A 17,414-nucleotide genomic window follows, 5' to 3' on the forward strand; every position below is an offset into this window, starting at 1 on the left:
CAGTCCTTCCCCCATGAAGTCATATGAAATACAGTAGGTATTGCACTGGTACCGCGTTTGTATCTTATTGAAATTGATATTGTTACCTGTCAAACTTTAGTATCATAGCTGCAGCACCTTCTGCTAATAAGTAATTACAAGGCCACATTTCCCCCAGTTTTGGATACAAATTGGGTGGAATGAGGAATAATTTGCAGATTAATGTAAAGAGGCAGCAGCAAATCCTAACAGAGATTTCTGATCCTAACAGGCAGCATCTATAGGGCCAAAGGTATTACTGTATAACAGTATTCCAGATGGAACATAACCACCTCAAGTGCTGTGCTAGTCAGGGTTACTCGTTGCGCTGCGCGTTGACAACAAGTCGTTAGTGCTTGCGAAGGGTTTGAAGCACCCACCGTGGCAGGCTCTAGGCGGGCGGAATATTGCTACGAATGGTGATTGTGGTTATTAATTGTGCCTTGTTGTTGCTCCGGCGGGACGATCCCTGGTGTAAGTGCCCCCGAGGGAGAAGACGGACGGACGGACCCTTACCTGCCTGAGCAGCTCTTGCAGCCCGGCTCGCCGCGCCGCGCCCGGGCTGTGTTGCACTGCAGGGAAGGTGGAATTCCCCGGGCAGGGGCGGGGCAGCGCTCGCGCTGGCTGACAGCAGCAGCTGCTCCCGGGATTCTCCCCGCGCCCCCTCCCTGCCCTCGCTCCTCGCCTCACGCTGCAGCTTTCCCGTCCTCCAGGTGACGTCATGCCCGTTGTTTTGGTTCGCCCGACCAATCGGACTCGCCGGCTGGATTCTACGAGCGCCGGGATGGGCCCTTCGTGGCGGCGGCAGGACTCGCCGCTGCCGACCATAACGCATTGCGCAGGGTGCACCACCGCCTGGTCCTCCTGCAGCTTTAACAGCTCTGACATGGAAACGCCGCTGCAGTTCCAGCCGGGCTTCTGCTCAGAGCAGCAGCAGCGCCCGCGCCTGCATTGCCAGCAGCAGCAGCAACCGCCGCCACCGGGCCAGGACAAGCAGAGCCTGCTCCAGCAGCACAGCCCATGCCTCCAGTGCAACAACTGCACCTACTCCGGGGCTGCGGCGGGGGATAACCTGCCTCTGCTGCTCCGCACTTCCTCGCCCCTGTCGGGCGCTTTCAGGACCCACTCCTCGCCGCTCTCCTCCTCCGCCGCCTCCTCCAGGCAGGGCAGCCAGCTGAACGTGAGCGAGCTCACCCCCTCCAGCCATGCCGGTTCGTCCAGGCAGCCCCACCACCACCAGTACCACCACCATCACCACCACCCCCAGTACCACCAGTGCCATAGCCTGCAGCAGCAGGCAGCCAGCCCCAGCAGCAGTGTCAGCAGCGGCAGCACCCACCACCACCAGCAGCCCCACCAGCGCCGGGAGAGCAACCCCTTCACCGAAATAGCCATGAGCAGCTGCAGGTACAACGGCGGCGTCATGCGGCCGCTCAGCCACCTGAGCTCGTCCCGCAGGAACCTGCAGGAACTGGACTCCGAGTCCCAGCCGCTGCAGCCGCCGCTCTCCAGCCCCGGCGCCGCCGCCGCCTCAGCCCCGGAGATCGTGGTGTCCAAGCCGGAGCACAACAACTCCAACAACCTGGCGCTGCACGGTCCTGGCCCCGGGGGCAGCGTGGGGGGCAGCAGCCAGAACAACAGCGGCAGCAAGTCCAGCAAGAAGAAAAACCAGAACATCGGCTACAAGCTGGGGCACCGCCGCGCGCTCTTCGAGAAGCGCAAGCGGCTCAGCGACTACGCGCTCATCTTCGGCATGTTCGGCATCGTGGTGATGGTCATCGAGACCGAGCTGTCCTGGGGCGCCTACACCAAGGTACCTGCCCCTCCCGCTCGCCTCCCTTCCAAAGCGCTAGCTGCCAGCCACCCTCTCTCACTCCTCCTGCTGCTGGGCTTGCGTTCTCCCAGGCACCAGCTTCCTAGCCGCCCTCCCTCCTTCTGCTTTCCGCGCTCTCTCCATGGTCCCAGCCAGCTGTTAGATCCGGCCGGCTGTCCGCCTTTCCCCTGCAGAGAGCGGCTCCCACCCCGTGCATGCCCTGCAGACACTTTCTGCAGTCACTTGCCAGTGTCCCTTAGGCGCTGCTCCTTTGCGACATGCGCTACAAACCTGGGAGGGAAAGGATGAGGACAGAGGAGGGAGAGAAGGGATTTAAGAACAACTTGGAAAGAAAACTGTATTTTCCAAGTCAGCAGTTTAAATCGCCACGCTCAACTCTTCATTCTGCCAACCAGGGTCAATTTCTTTGGATTTTCGTAATTCCATAGATTTGAGAGAGACTTTTTTTCCCTCTCAGACTAGAGCTCTCCATCCTATTGGCAGTCCCTAGAGAGCAAATTGGTTTCCCAGTGCTGGCTGTCCCACCTGTACTGGACTTGCTGCTGAAGCAATGACAAGTAGCCGTTTTGATTTAGGGCACCTATTCTTCATCCTTAAAAGAGAGAAATCAAGTCAGTAATCCTGGTCTCTGTTATGCAAGATAGATTTGCCCCCCATCACAGTTCAGAAGGGTGAAGGACAAAAAGTCTTTATACAGGTGTATATCTTTTCATGGACACTCAAATATTTTTCTGTTGCAGGAGTCGCTGTATTCATTAGCTCTAAAATGCCTTATTAGCCTCTCCACGATTATTCTGCTTGGTCTTATTATTGTGTACCACGCAAGGGAAATTCAGGTAATGTTTCACTTTATAAACTACCAAACATTGAAACTGTCGGTAATGAAAAGACTCAGTTTTCAAAGGGCATTCTTTGGTGAGTAGTTACTCTTTTCCAGTATTTCAGAAAACGTTCACTTTGTTTCTTCTGAAGGTTACTGAATCTATTTCAAAGGGATCTTAAAGAGACTAAATATAATAAATTGACATTCTTATTAGAAGTTATAAAAATGTCTGTAATATGCTGCATAATCATTTATTCTGAATGACTGAATAGAGTATTTTGTGTACACTTGTTTTATGCTATAAGGGGAATTATTTAGCCCAGAATTTAGAACTATATTATGCTGATCCATATATCCTCAGTAGTTCACATGATTAATTGTAGGGAGACTTCAGTCACCTCTAGATATGAAGTCTTAATTGTGCTGCCCTACACACTGAAGATAAGACAATAGTTGGAAAGAAAAACAATAAATAAAACAAGCCATAGAATGTTTAAACATAGATTTTTTTTAATGGCACAGAAATTATAGGCATCTAGTAAAGAAATGTGAGAAAAAATTGTAATGGTCAACAAGCGTTGCCTTAGTATTTAAAAATGTACCTTTTCAGGACTTGTAGACTTCCTTCCATAAATAACCCAAATTTTCAATTGGGATTTTGCTCAGCTAAAAAGTGAAGGAAGGATTGGATTTATAATCAAATAAGGATAATCTCCACATTAATTTTTCCTTGGTGTTTTATTCCTAGATGCATATAATGCTATTGTTATTTCCTGCTATAGAGAACTCCTGGCTTAAAGCAGTAGTGAATATTTTCAAGGACAAAAACTTTTTTTGTGTTGTATCAATTAACAGAAAGAAAAATGGAACACTTATAAAGTAACTATAATATAGCTGTTGTTGCAGCTGTGTTGGTCCCAGATATTAGAGAGACAAAGTCAGTGGATCAACTTCTGTTGGTCCAAGAGACAAGCTTTTGAGCTACAACAAAGTTGGTCCAATAAATGATATTGCCTCATCCACTATGTTGCTCTATAATATAGTTGTTATATAAGAGTAAGTACAGGCTTCTACCTGCTAAGATTAGAGTAAAAGAATACTGTTTTATCTGAGACCATTTGCAAAATAGGACCCTGATCCTGCAGTCCTTATATGTGCAAAACTCCCATTTCTGAATCAGGCTCTAGTTTCTTTGCACTAAGATCATAGAGCTAGAAACCGGTTAATTAAATTCTTCTTGAGTAGTTGTGTTAATATAAACTATTGGAGGACATAAGAAAAATAGAAAAAAAATGTTGATATTTCTGTAATGCAGAGGTTTTTTTCCCTCACAGTGCTTTTCATAATGAAAATTGTAGAAGCGTGTTATGTAAAAATGTACTTAAAAACAACTTTCCTGGATATTTCAGTTGCTGTATGCAATTCTGTTAAGAAACTTTAAATAGAAAATAAAAATAAATTTTAAGATAATTAATTTTATCTATGTATAAATTATCTAATTACATCAGTTAATTTTCCAAACTACAGTAAAATAAAATTTTTGAAAGTACTCAAACATTTGTTAATTAAACAATTGCCATGTTTAGATTATTGCCCTGCCCCCAAAAAACCAACTCAAAACCCTAACCAAAATAAATAATAAGAAGAAAAAGCCCAAAGATTTCTGAAGTTTAGAGAAGTTAATGTTTTGTAGAGAACTGTGCCTACAATTGTATTACAAAGGGAACTCTAATAATCCAATCATCCAAAAAAAAAAAAAAATATATTGTTTTTTTTTTTGATTTTTTTTTTTTTTAATTATTTATTAGAAAGACATTTTTTTTTTTTTTTTTTTTAATTTTTTTAATAATAATAAAGCTGCTGCTGCTGCTAAAGCTGTTGTGTGTGTGTCTTCTGTGTGTGTCTTCTTAAGTTAAAAAATAAAAAATAATCCAATTTCTCTTCTCTTCAGCATATATATTTTTTTTTTATCTCTGTACAAATCTCTGTACAACAAGATCGGGAGTTACTGAATGCTGCAAAAAGCAGCAAGAAATACCCACAAACGAGGGTCAGTACTGTACTAATTAATAATAAATAATAATATAATATAAGGATGCCCCCAAAACAGTCCCTTATTTTTGAAATACAGTGTTGGCAACCCTACCTTACAGTGACTCATTTGTTTTTCTGGTTGGTAATAAACAAAAATGCAACTTTGGTTGCATTTCTATAAATTCTTCTGAGTTTAGTGCCCCTCTTAGAGAGCTTCCTAGTAAATGAGATGATATAGAATGAGTAACACCATCTGGTAAACTATATTAACTTTGATTAAGCTAACACTGCCTGATAGCACTAAAACTAAGAACATACTTAGGGCTTGTCTATACTACCTGCCAGATCCAGCGGGGGTTGATTTATCGCATCTATACTAGATGCGCTAAATCGACCACTGAGCACTCTTTCGTCGACTCTGGTACTCCACCAGAATGAGGAGCGCAAGCGGAGTTGACAGGAGAGAGTCAGCAGTCAACTTACCGCAGTGAAGACACCATGATAAGTAGATATAAGTAGGGCAACTTCAGCTACGTGAATAACGTAGCTGAAGTTGCGTATCTTATATCTACCCCACGTGGTAGTGTAGACAAGCCCTTAGTTGTAAAATAGTGATACAGTTTCTTTTAATCAGGAAGGTACTATAGACTACCAATAGTCATTGTAGAGTTCTGGATAAACTGCAGATCTTCAGGGCTCAGTTCATTTACCTGGACAATGAAGAAGATCTCTTTTCAGCAACATGGGAAAGGTCACTATACCACCTTTAAGCTGACAACATTAAATATCCTCCTGATTTAGAGGCAACCTACTTAAAACTTTTTATTCACCTTTCTGTAAAAAGTACAAATAGCAACATAAATAGCCATATAAGTAGCAAATAATAACTGGGTATATAAGTGAATATTACACTTTATGTCTGAATACAGTGGACACAATTTAAATATTGTGGCTTGTAACAGAAATTGTGAAATCTATTCTTCAGATTATTGTTCCGTGAAAAATATTGCATACTCCTACTAACAGTAGATTTAAAGAAGATCAAATTTTTAGCCATCTGTTTTCTGAAGGGACATCTGTAGTGCCAAATTTTTATCTTCTGTTAGCTTCAATGAGAGTTTTATCCTTAGTGAGGACTACATGATTATGTCCATAGGGATGTAGCATAATTGACGATGAAGGTTTTATTGTTTGGTTGTTTTTTTTCTCTGGTGGGTTGTTTGAACTCACTATTTGTTGTTAATCTGATCTGTGTTTGGGCATGGATTCCATTCTAATCCTCATCTGGAAAGTGTTGAGACTGTGCTAGTCAGTACAGTGCAAATTAACAGGAACTCTTTGAGATAGCAAACAATATTCTAGGAATTGGAAGAATATCCATATTATCTGTTTGTAGTGTGTCACGTTTTACAATTTGAGGGAAGCAATGCTACTTGGAAATAAGAGGTGTTTGTTCTACAAAACATGATGGAGAGTATTTTGTGACAAATGATGAAAGTTTACAGATTGTTTCTGCTCTCAGAAGTTACTCTTGACGGCACCTGATGGCCTAAAATGCCTACTAGCTGGAATCAAAATTTCTTCTTTATTTTCAGTGACGTACTCCCTTGAGCTACTGCCAATGGGAAGTATGAACAATGTGTGGTTCAGTCCTTCCCTTTACTGGAGGTGACTGTGTGCTACCAATTTAAATGTCTCTTTTGATGTATTCTGATAGGAAAACCGTCAAATTGGCAATAAAGCTAAACTCTGCAGCTTGCCAGTCCAGACCTCACAAGGATCCTATTTTAAGGATGTTTGGTAAGCGGGTTTTATTAGCATTATGAGGTTCCTTCACAAGGTTATTTTATGGAGGAAATTTTATATTACAGCCTTGGTTGAGCTGACACATGTTAGATTATTATTTTGTTAGACTATGTACTCCATAGTGAGAAGGCAGAAGGGCAGCAATTCCTCGTGCCGTAGGTAGGTTTGTTCTCTTTCAGCACCACAGACAGCTCCATATTGGAAATTCTCTTGGCAGTGCTTGGCTATGAAGCTTTACGTCCTGGTGTTCTAAACAGAAACTATATGTAAACATCATTTATAAAGAATTTTCTATTTCCGTTTCAAAATGCTCCTGGAAATGCAAGGTTTAAATGACATTTTATTGGCTTTTGATATTAACTGAATAGAAATTCATGATTTTTGAATGCACATCAAGTCTTGCATTCTAAACCCATTAGCAAAACAAATTCATTTTTATGCTCCAATAAATGTACATAGATCAAGGCTTCCTGAATACTGTATTTCTAGAGTACTAGGAAAAGTATGATGTTTGGATGTTTTTCAACCTTTTTAAAGTGGTTTTTCAAACAAATAGGTTTTTGAAATAGACTTTCAGTTATTGTGTTTAGTGTATTATAAAAATACATTTTATTTTGAAACTCTCAGTGGGTAAAGGGTGATCTGTTACAATAATTTATTAACTTTCTAACTGTTATGTTAAGTCTAGCACAAATCAGCAGGATCCAGGGCATTTTAAATGTGAGGATCATACTTTATTCTTAGCTTGTCTTTGTGAATAAGCCAAGAAATCAGGAGTCAAAGATGTAGACAGCCTTAACGCTGAGTTTTCTTCATTTGTCTCATACCCATAATGCTATGAAAACATTTTAGTGGGGAGATTATGAAATATGCATTAGCATGCCTATCTAGGCAAAAAAAGGCTTGATGGCTTTTGGCCCATGAAAGATCCGTAAGACTTCTGGGTTCATCAAAGAAACTGGTCTCTGTTTGGAGGAGAACGTATGTCTCCATAGGGAAAGCATACTCAGTGCTTTTCCTAGAGTCCTGACACAGGGTAGCTGCTTCCCGGACTGCAAAAGTCTGCTAAGGAAGTTTTTGAGATAGGTAGGGTAAGAATAATGAACTTTATTTTTATTGGCCAGTGACAAACTAGTGGCCCATCATTCTAAGGCTAATCTAATATCCCACTGTGGAACTGGGATCCTATGTAATGGAGACAGAAACTCTCCATGGCTAGTGGTTTACTTTTGCAATTATACATCATAATTTATGGTATAATATTTTCTATATGGACTTTTAGTTTAAATAGAATGTTTACTTTAAAGTTATAGCCCCAAGAAAACTGTGAGAGAGTGAATGAATGAAAATAATGAACCTTGAGATACGCTGTACACATTGATTATGATGATTGAGGCAATTTTGATTTCTTCTTCCTTTATATTTTAAATAAAGCTGGAATAAGTTTAACTATAGGGTTCTAAATTTTGCCACCTTTGTACATATTGAATGAAATGAGACATAATCCCTATGATTTCTGGTATCCACTATATACCACATATCCTTTAGCAAGTGCTTAACTTATAAAAGTTCTGCACACATAGAGGTTCTTACATTATTTATATAATGGAATGGTAATATATCATTGCTTGCTGGATGTGTGGAGCTGCACCACAAATTAATTGTATGTGTTGCTGTCGGTTTACCACAAAATGGGATTGTTGGCCTTTCTTGATCTGTCATGCATGCACAGCATAAGTGTGTGTGGCAGGAAGACCATTATAGGCAGAAGCCACCAACAAGAAATTGGGAAAGCTATGGGGGAAGGGAGACAGGGATTTTTATTCAATATTGATTCAGCATAAGGTAAATGAAAAGCACATTGGCTAAATTTTCTACAATACTTCATTTTTAGGATCAGGGGCTTCTGATTTCCGAGCTGACCTTTATAACTCTTTAGTGACAGTGTCAAATAACTGGTTTTTTCTCTCTGAGCATTTGATTGAAAGTTTTGAGGAAAAGGAAATAGCTCAGATGAATTTCATCTTACTGTCTCATTTGAGGAATGAGACAGCTAAAAATAAAAATACTAGAATGGCAAAAGTTTCCCTGTCAGTTGTAGTTAGAATGGTGTCAACCATGTCAAGAATGAAGAAATGTAATTGGGCATTAAATCACTGTATTTTTTTTTTCATTACTGAGCAGTTAGATAGATTTTATTGCGGACACAATGAACTGATTAGGGCTGTCAATTAATCACAGTTAACTCAAGTAATTAACACAAAACAAATTAATTTGATTTTAAAAAATCACAATTAATTGTGCAATAGAAAATAATCACAATTAATTGCAGTTTTAATCACACTTAAATAATAATGGAATACCAATTTAAATTTACTATACATATTCTGGATGTTTTTCTACATTTTCAATTATGTTGATTTTAATTACAACACAGAATACAAAGTGTACGCTGCTCACTTTATATTATTTTTTATTACAAATATTTGCACTGTAAAAAAGATTAACAAAAGAAACAGTATCTTTCTATTCACTTCATACAAGTACTGTAGTGCAATCTCTTTATCATGAAAGTGCAACTTACAAATGTCAATTATCATTTTTTTTACATAACTGCACTCAAAAACAAAACAATGTAAAACTTTAGAGCCTAAAAGTCCACTCAGTCCTACTTCTTGTTCAGCCAATCGCTAAGACAAACAAGTTTGTTTACATTTACAGGAGATAATGCTGCCCACTTCTTATTTACATCGTCACCTGAAGTGGGAACATGCATTCACATGACACTGTTGTAGCTGGTGTTGCAAGGAATTATATGCCCCTTCAACCACCATTCAAGAGGACATGCTTCCATGCTGAATTAAAATTGGTATTCGATTGTTGTCTAACAATTATTAAAACTGTGATTAACCATGATTTTTTTTTTAATCTTGCGATTAATTGAGATTTATTTTGGATCATTTGACAACCCTAAATCTGATAAAGTAAGGAAAAGGCTAACATGAAAATGGGTCAGTTTCCTTCTGCTGTTTCATGGTCCTAAAATACACAAATGAATAGGATACATTAAACATGAATTATTGGTAGTTTTTGCTGATTCTATTTTTGGAATTAATTATTTATTGCAAAAATGTATAAGGCATCCGATATACAATGTGTAAGGCACTCATTCTATGTATACACAGCCTGTTGCCACATACTATTTTACGTAATTTAAATAGCAATATATATCATGATTAAAATTTGTTCTTTCAAGATAGAGAACATAATGTTGAATTATGTTGAACATAATGATGTTGAAATTCATAATTTGTACAAGGAAAATTTTCATAGCAATGCATGAGAAATTAGACATGTTACTCTGATATTACTGGAGGTGGCATTGCCTTTTTTCTCATAGAGCTGGATGCAGCTCAGGGTTACACTGACCTCTTCTTACATAACCCAGAACAGAAGGCCTCTGGTGACTATATTTTTTAATCGCACAAAAATCCTCCAGGAGGGAGGACACCATGATATAACGTGTTCATAATCCCTATTTCACAAGGGGTCTGGAGCCTTGGAGATGGGTAGCATTGGCTAGGGTGGAGCATGTTCCATGTGTGTACTAATTCAGTGCCAACTCCAGGGCATCTGTACCACTGGGACTCCTACTGAGCCCACAATGTAAGTGAAAGCTGCTCTAACCTGAGTAACCACCACATGCCTTTTCCCCAGAAGTGACACCCTCTAGGATGCAGTAGAATTGGATCAGGATCGGCAGCCCTTGAATAGCTGAAGTTTCTCATCACCTCATAAGACTGGACCTTCAGGTCATATTCAGGCAAAAGTCTTGGTGAAAGTCTACAGGACTTCAGTGAGCTTTAAAATAGTGAAATAGAAATCATAATAAAATTCCAAAGCCATGGCTGGCCCATTCGAGCTCATGTTAATTTCCAGAGCTCAATCCATCACTTCCAAGGCCTGTAGGGGCTGACTTCTTTGTGGAGGCAGCACTCTTTGGTTCCTCAGAGAGGAAAGAAGAAGTGCCCTTGAGTGTTCTTAAGTGATTCTTGGCTAGCAGTCATAGTGCTGTTGATGGGCCTGCAATGACTGAGCCACATTCAACTCTCATCAACACAGGGGAAGTCAATCTGTACCCCAAAGGCGTTGGTAGGGCAATAAATAGGGGAACCCAGAGATTCTCTTTCTCCCTCCCACTCCCCAAAATATGCAGATTGGAACACACACCAGTAGGAAACTTATATGGAGCTTTAGTTATTAAGAGACTTCCACTATTACAATAAACACTAGACCAAATTATTCCTGTGATGCACTTAGGGTACTTATTGGAGTCAATGGGAACTCCCTCAATGAAAATGCTGCATTCACTGAATGTAAAGTTGGATTCTTTCCCTTTTTTTACATAATTACAATTAATATTCTGCTAGCTAAATGATGCCTTCATTTATATCTAAGCAACGGTAGTGCCTTCAGTGGAGTTATACATGTGTATCTCATTGGTTCTGTAGTTGGAATGTAGTAAACATTTCTGTGGACATTATGTCAAAAAGACGAGGGTCCAGATCACCCTAAATGTGTTGACTGTGCAGGGCTAACAGAAATAAAATGTAGAAAAAATTATTTAAATGAGGAAAATAAGAAAATATGACCCTGATTAGGCACAAGGAGCAGGTCAGTTGAACAGGAAGGTCAAGAACCATGTTTTAATTATTAACATTTATGATTCTGATCCAAAGCCAATTGAAGTAAATGGGAGTCTTTTAATTTATTTCAGTGGGCTTTGGATCAGGCCTTATTCTCACAGAACTCACCACAAAGCAGATTTGTCCTTTCTGATCCACACTGTGATGACTGCATGTCTGTGCTTGGAAATTTCCCTGCTACTAGTGGAATTTCTGCATATATGCATATATATGCAGAAACTATGTACTAACTATGTAATAGAAATCCAATTGCGAACAAGAGATCCATAGTGCAGGTCAGCATTTGTCAAACTGTGGGTCAGGACCACAAAGTGGGTCGCGACCATTTTAGTGGGGTCGTCAGTGCTGTTGTTAGACTTGCTGGGGCCTGGGGCAGAAGCCAAAGCCTGAGCCCCACCACCCAGGGCCGAAGCTGAAGACAGAGCACCACCGCCCAGGGCTGAAGCCAAAGCCCAAGGACATCATCCCTTTGGCAGTGGGGCTCAGAGTTCGGCTTCAGCCCTGTGTGGTGGGGCTCAGGATACATGCCCTCACGTGCGGCAGCGGGGCTTGGGCGGGCTCAGACTTCAATCCCCCGTCCTGGGGTCGTGTAGAAATTTTTATTGTTAGAAGGGGGTCGTGGTGCAATGAAGTTTGAGAACCTCTGGTGTAGGTTGAATAGATTATTTCCCTTAGTTTGTCAAATCAACACCATTGAGTAATGGTTATTTAAAGCCTGATATGTATGTATTTTAAGTGTTCCAGCCAATCTAATCATCTTCCTCTTTCTAAATGAGATCAGCTATAGCCTGATTTTTTTCAAAGGCATAAAGCACCCATATCTCCTACTGACTTTAATAGAAATTGTAGGTTCTCGACACTTCTGAAAATCAGACCATTATAATCCACTGATGTGATGGGAAGGAACAACATAACTTGGTCTAGGCTTCCAACTAACATTAGGCGAATGAGAGTTCTGAGGTCTAATAAGCTTATATTCAAGGATGCTCATCTGCAATAATTTCTTTTATCAGACAAATGGACCACTGAGGAACTGAGTGATTATAAAAACATATAGCCTTGTTCATCCAAGTGCATCATTTGGGCTTCTTTCATGTGTGGCCGTCATGATAATGATGGCCAAGCTACTGTAATTACTGTTTACCACAGTATGAACAACTGGCAAGAATATTAATTATTACACAAGTTGGAAGCAAAACAATTTGGAAACTGAGGGTCAGTTCCTCAGCTTGTATGAATTGTTCAGTTGCACTCAATGGAGCTATGACAGTTTACACCAGTGATGCTGTGGTCCATAAGAGACCTTTACATTTTTATGCTGTTCACCCTGTAAGTATAGAGAATAGGCCTGAGTCTGATCTCATTCACTTCAGTGCAGCTTTTTCTGTTTTTACATCAGTTTAAGTGAAGTGAGTGAAATGGAGCCAGGCCCAACAAATGTAGAATACGTTTCTGTGATTTGATTTATGAAATGTATGTCTGGTCTACTAACTGTAGTGTTCTGGCCTTTGAATTTGATTCAATGTGTATGTGTATAATCAACTTGAGAGAGGAACAGGAATAGCAGCATTGACAGAGCTGTGTGTGGAAGCTTCCATGGCATCCAGCCAACTTTAGTCAGTATAATTAACCCTTACTACCAATATAATCCAATCATAGGCACTGAGTTTTTCTTTTCCCTGGGAGTTCTCCACCCCCGCTCTCTCCCGAGGCCCCAACCCCACTTCACCCCCTCTCCCAGAACCCCACCTTTGCTCTGCCACCTCCCTCAAGGCCCTGCCCTCACTCCACCTCTTCCCACCCCCACTCCACCTCCTCCTTGAGGTCCATGACAGCTCATTGCTCTCTGCCTTCCCCTAGCCTCCAATCAACTTTTTGGTGGTGCTCTGATCAACTGATTGGGGGTGCCGCCAAACACCTGTGGCTGGTAGGTGCTAAGCATTTTTTTTCCGTGAGTGCTCCGGGGCCGGAGTACCCATGGAGTCAGCACCTATGAATCCAGTCCCTTTTTTTTATTCTCATTCTAAAGGATGAACCATTTTAATATTTTGGAACTGTGTAATTCATCTTCAATAAAATTTAAGTTACCTCTAACAGGAGAGGCATTAGAGAGGATGTGCTCTAATTAATTTTGTAGTTTGGTTTTGGATAAGCTAGATGTATTGGCTAATAACAATGCTTTCCTTATTTACCTTTTTGTCTGTTTTTAGTACTGTTTTGGGGTAGCAAAAATAAGCGTCAGATTTGTTTGAACCAAGTGAAAAGAACTCTAGTCTGTTGAAAAAAGAACTACAGCTCATGACTGAACAGAGAAAATCAGTATTAGATATCAAATATTGCTCCCTGTTTTAACAGTATTTAATTTTTTTGTAATTTTACGAAATCTATTACATTTGACAGGTGGATGAGAAAATTCTGATCTGAAAATTTGGTCTTTGCAATATTTAACAATTTTACTTTTAGTAGCTTTATGTATTTTCACTGTGACTAGGTAGGTCAACTTTTTTATATTACCAGTACTTTCAATAAATCTTCCAAAATTTAAACAAATTTCATAGTTGTCACTGGGTGATATTTCATTTGTATAGAACATCTTTCTGGTTTAGAAAGAATTAATGTGTTAAAGAGAATAGTAAAACACAAAACACTTGCTGTCACTTAGGATCAATTTGTTTTAAACTAGACTTATGCAACTGAAGATACTGATCGTTTGTTTTATATTCTGTATCTATCCTGTGTATACCCTTTTTAATATTGCTGTTGAGTATATGACACCTCAGAGCCCACATAGTGAGCTGAAGTTTATCCCTTGAGCATTATCAACAGAATTGTTTACTATGTTACAATCAGTTGCACCTGAGCAAACCCATTGAAGGCAATAGGACAGCACAGATGTCACTGGAGGCATAACCAGAAAACAAAGGTGTTGCACAGGTTTAACTGCAGCTGTAATTTGACTTGCAGACCATTAATTACTGGTGATAATGCTTTAGAAGGAAGGAACCCAGCTTGACTCTCAGCCTAGGTTTTCAGGACTGGGGAGGGTAGTAGAGATTTTGTGCTTGAATAAGGAGCATGTTTGCTATGGAAATAATTGAGACACAAAAATATATGACCCCACAAGGACATTTCTACAGAGTCCCTTTTTTTTTTTAGTAAAACCATCTTTTCATTTTCTCATCTGCAGTATGTCACAAATATTTCTGAATGGGACTTTATATTTGGTCTGCTGAGATATGAAGTGTACAAGTTGTCACCTGTCAAATAGAATTTTGGTAAAGATTTTTGCTTTGAACTGTTTAAATGGTAGCTGCATGTCTTTCATGAACAGTTAAAGATGTAACCACCTTACCTCCACAGGTTAGTATAGGGTGTGTGTAAAGTACAAAAAGAATCCTGAATACATTATTTCCTTGTGCTTTTCACTGTCAAAGTCACTTCAAAATGTTAATCCTCTCAATGCTTTTGTGAATTAAATAATTATTATCTGCCATTTCATAGACGGGGAAACTGAGGCAGTTTGATTTGGCCAGAGCCAAAGAAGAAATTGGTGTGAGAGCTACGACTGGAACTCAGAGCTACGACTGGAACTCAGTATTTCCTGGTGCTCAGTCCTGTGCTCAGCGAAATACATGTCATTAAAATGAGAGGCATGTCATGCAAATACTACTTTGGCTGCAATATGACACTTAGTATTATTTTATTGTATGTTACAGTCTCTCATGAATGTCTGGGTAATGTGCTGTAGTCAGGAAGCATGTGTATAGCATAACTCACTGTAACTGATATGCATGGCATATGGCACAACACTACATCCCCTACAACATAATGTTGCAATGCAAAAGATTCAGTGATATTGTATTACTGGGCTATGTAGGTCAGTGTTAGGAAGCATTCTAATAGTATAATGTTGAAAACCTCCATGAGTCACTAGATTGCTGTTATGAACATCTGTTCAAGCCTCCATGGCATTTTGATGCCTCTCATGGGACACTATCTTAGGCAATCTTTCTTTACACACTCTTGACCAATATATGTGATATATTTGACTAGAATTGTGGGCCAGTGCTTCAACTTTACTCTCTCATGAAACACATCAGTGTGCTTCAGATAACAAATGCTATTCCGTGATAGGAAGACAATTACACTTTCAGGTAAGTCCATTAATGAGGAGTCTAGTGTGTGATTACAGCCTGGTGTTGAGGTACCTTGTATTAACACTGTAGCCCCAATCTTTTAAAGTGGCCTTGACCCAATTTCTAAAATTGTCCCCACAGATTCTGCATGTGCAGAACCCACATCTCAGATTGTAAATTGTTCAGGACAAAGGCTATGTGTCTGGACAGTGCCTAACATGTTGTCACCTAGTGAAATATAAATAATAAATAAAAATAACAATTTGCACTTGCAAATTTTGTAGTTAGCCATCAAACAGCTTTCACTGGCAACACTTCAAGGGCTATTAGTTTTATCCCAGATATGGGAGTAGCTATCAGCTGCAGACCAACATGAGGTGTGTCATGGCAAAATGTTACCACAGAGTGAGGTTTGCGTTTATGAAAGTGTATAAATGGGTGGGAATCATATTGCCCTTTTATCTTACAAAGCCATTAGTTTGGGACATTAGCACTTCCTTCTTCAAAAGGCATTATGACACAATAAGGGCCTGATTCTTGTAGTGCTCTTTTTCATCACAGTCAGTATTTCTGTGCAAGGAGCTGATCTGACTCAAAATTCTTGACTGTAGAGTGCAGCTGAAGTAACTGGGTTGTGCACAAAGGATAGGCTGATGGAGAAGAAATCCTCTGTCATCCAAACTGCAGTATGGTAGAACAGCTTCTCTTTGGTCACTATTATAGCAAAATTTCATTCTCCTGATCCACCCAGGGGCGGCTCTAGAGCCCAGCGGGGCAAGCAGCCGCCTGGGGCGGCCCTTTCCCAGGGGGGCGGCAGGCTGGGCCGGTGGACCTGCCGCAGTCATGCCTGCGGGAGGTCCACCGGAGCCCGGGGACGACCGGACCTGCCGCGGTCATGCCTGCGGGAGGGGGCGCTCATCCCGCGGCTCGGCTGGACCTCCCGCAGGCATGACTGCGGCAGCTCAACCGGAGCCGCCGGACCAGCGTACCGCCCGCAGCTGCGGGAGGTCCAGCTGAGCCGCGCGACCAGCGGACCCTCCGCAGTCATGCCCGCGGCAGGTCCGCTGCTCCCGCGGCTCGGGGGCGCCTCCCGGGCATCATTGCTTGGGGCGGCCAAATTTGTAGAGCCGCCCCTGGATCCACCCACTGGGGTACTGCACTGTATTGCCCCCTGTTCAGGACTGGCCTGTAATAACACAAGATGGCACTCTGTTTGGTATGAACAATTTCCATTCTGTTGTGATCTCTCAAATGAGATGGTTTGAGACAGCAAAGTCAAATGAAGGATTTCTGTACAATGGCAACCTGCATCTCAGATTTGGTTGTCAGATAAGAAAACGTGTGATTATCCATTTGTATTTTGTAGCCATATATACCTGGATATGTGTCAACTCCCCAAAGGCAGTGTGGGACACTACTGGCTGAGTAGAGCCAAAGGAGAAAATTAGCAGTGTAGTGGCAGGGCTGGCAAACCACTCTTTTCTACTGCAGTTTGGTGGCATTTAAAAAGAAACAGAAGAGACTGAGCAATTTTTATTTTCAGCCTCAGGTCAGATGTGTTAGTCAATGCACCTAGGAGTTTGAACTCAGATAAACATTTTATATAGCAGGCAGTAAGTGATTTTAAATTTCACATATCTGCCTTGTTTTTTTTTTGTTTGGTTTTTCTGGGCTGCCAGACAATGGGCTTTTTCCTAGTCTGAGCTGCTGTGCAGAATGCAGTTTGTGGAAAGGAAGTTTCCCGAAACATTAAGAAATGCAGTTATCTCTCTGTCTTGAAGGTGAGGAAAATGATGGGGTTAGTTGCTCTAACTACAGTCCAGTCTCATTTATAAACACAGATTGCAATATTCTTGCAAAACTATTGGCTATGAGGCTAGGTAGAGCCTGTTTTTCCTGGGATACTTCACATAAGATAGATGGGATTGATAAAAGTGAAGCATTCCAATAAAAACATTAGACTTTTTGTTGATGTGTTAAACACTAATAAATGTCAACAACCAGGCAATGGCAATAACCTTTGATGCTGAGAAGGTGTTTGATAGAATAGGCTGGGA

The 17,414-nt window shown here is 40.9% G+C and overlaps 1 protein-coding gene and 1 long non-coding RNA gene across 11 annotated transcripts in view; one reads left to right on the forward strand and one right to left on the reverse strand.

Annotated features, from left to right (window-relative positions):
• Nucleotides 1-749, reverse strand: part of LOC120408049 — a 158,086-nt gene extending 157,337 nt beyond the window's left edge. For both annotated transcript variants that reach the window (XR_005600384.1, XR_005600385.1), the window contains exon 1: nt 535-749. This is a non-coding gene — a long non-coding RNA (uncharacterized LOC120408049). The remainder of the gene's footprint in view (nt 1-534) is intronic.
• The window catches only part of KCNN2 (potassium calcium-activated channel subfamily N member 2), a 238,911-nt gene that overhangs the window by 125,543 nt on the left and 95,954 nt on the right, over nt 1-17,414 (forward strand). For 6 of the 9 annotated variants that reach the window (XM_039544549.1, XM_039544545.1, XM_039544546.1 and 3 more), the window contains 2 exons: nt 732-1,831; nt 2,593-2,688. The exons of 1 other annotated variant lie outside the window; for it this stretch is intronic. In XM_039544549.1, the coding sequence (XP_039400483.1) occupies nt 732-1,831; nt 2,593-2,688 (1,196 nt within the window). Of the gene's footprint in view, nt 1-731; nt 1,832-2,592; nt 2,689-14,874; nt 16,049-17,414 lie in introns of those variants that run through there. 2 more of the 9 variants (XM_039544552.1, XM_039544554.1) reach the window with 2 other exon arrangements.

The sequence above is a fragment of the Mauremys reevesii genome, linkage group 6 (assembly GCF_016161935.1).
Source record: "Mauremys reevesii isolate NIE-2019 linkage group 6, ASM1616193v1, whole genome shotgun sequence".
In the NCBI taxonomy this organism is placed as follows: domain Eukaryota; kingdom Metazoa; phylum Chordata; order Testudines; family Geoemydidae; genus Mauremys; species Mauremys reevesii.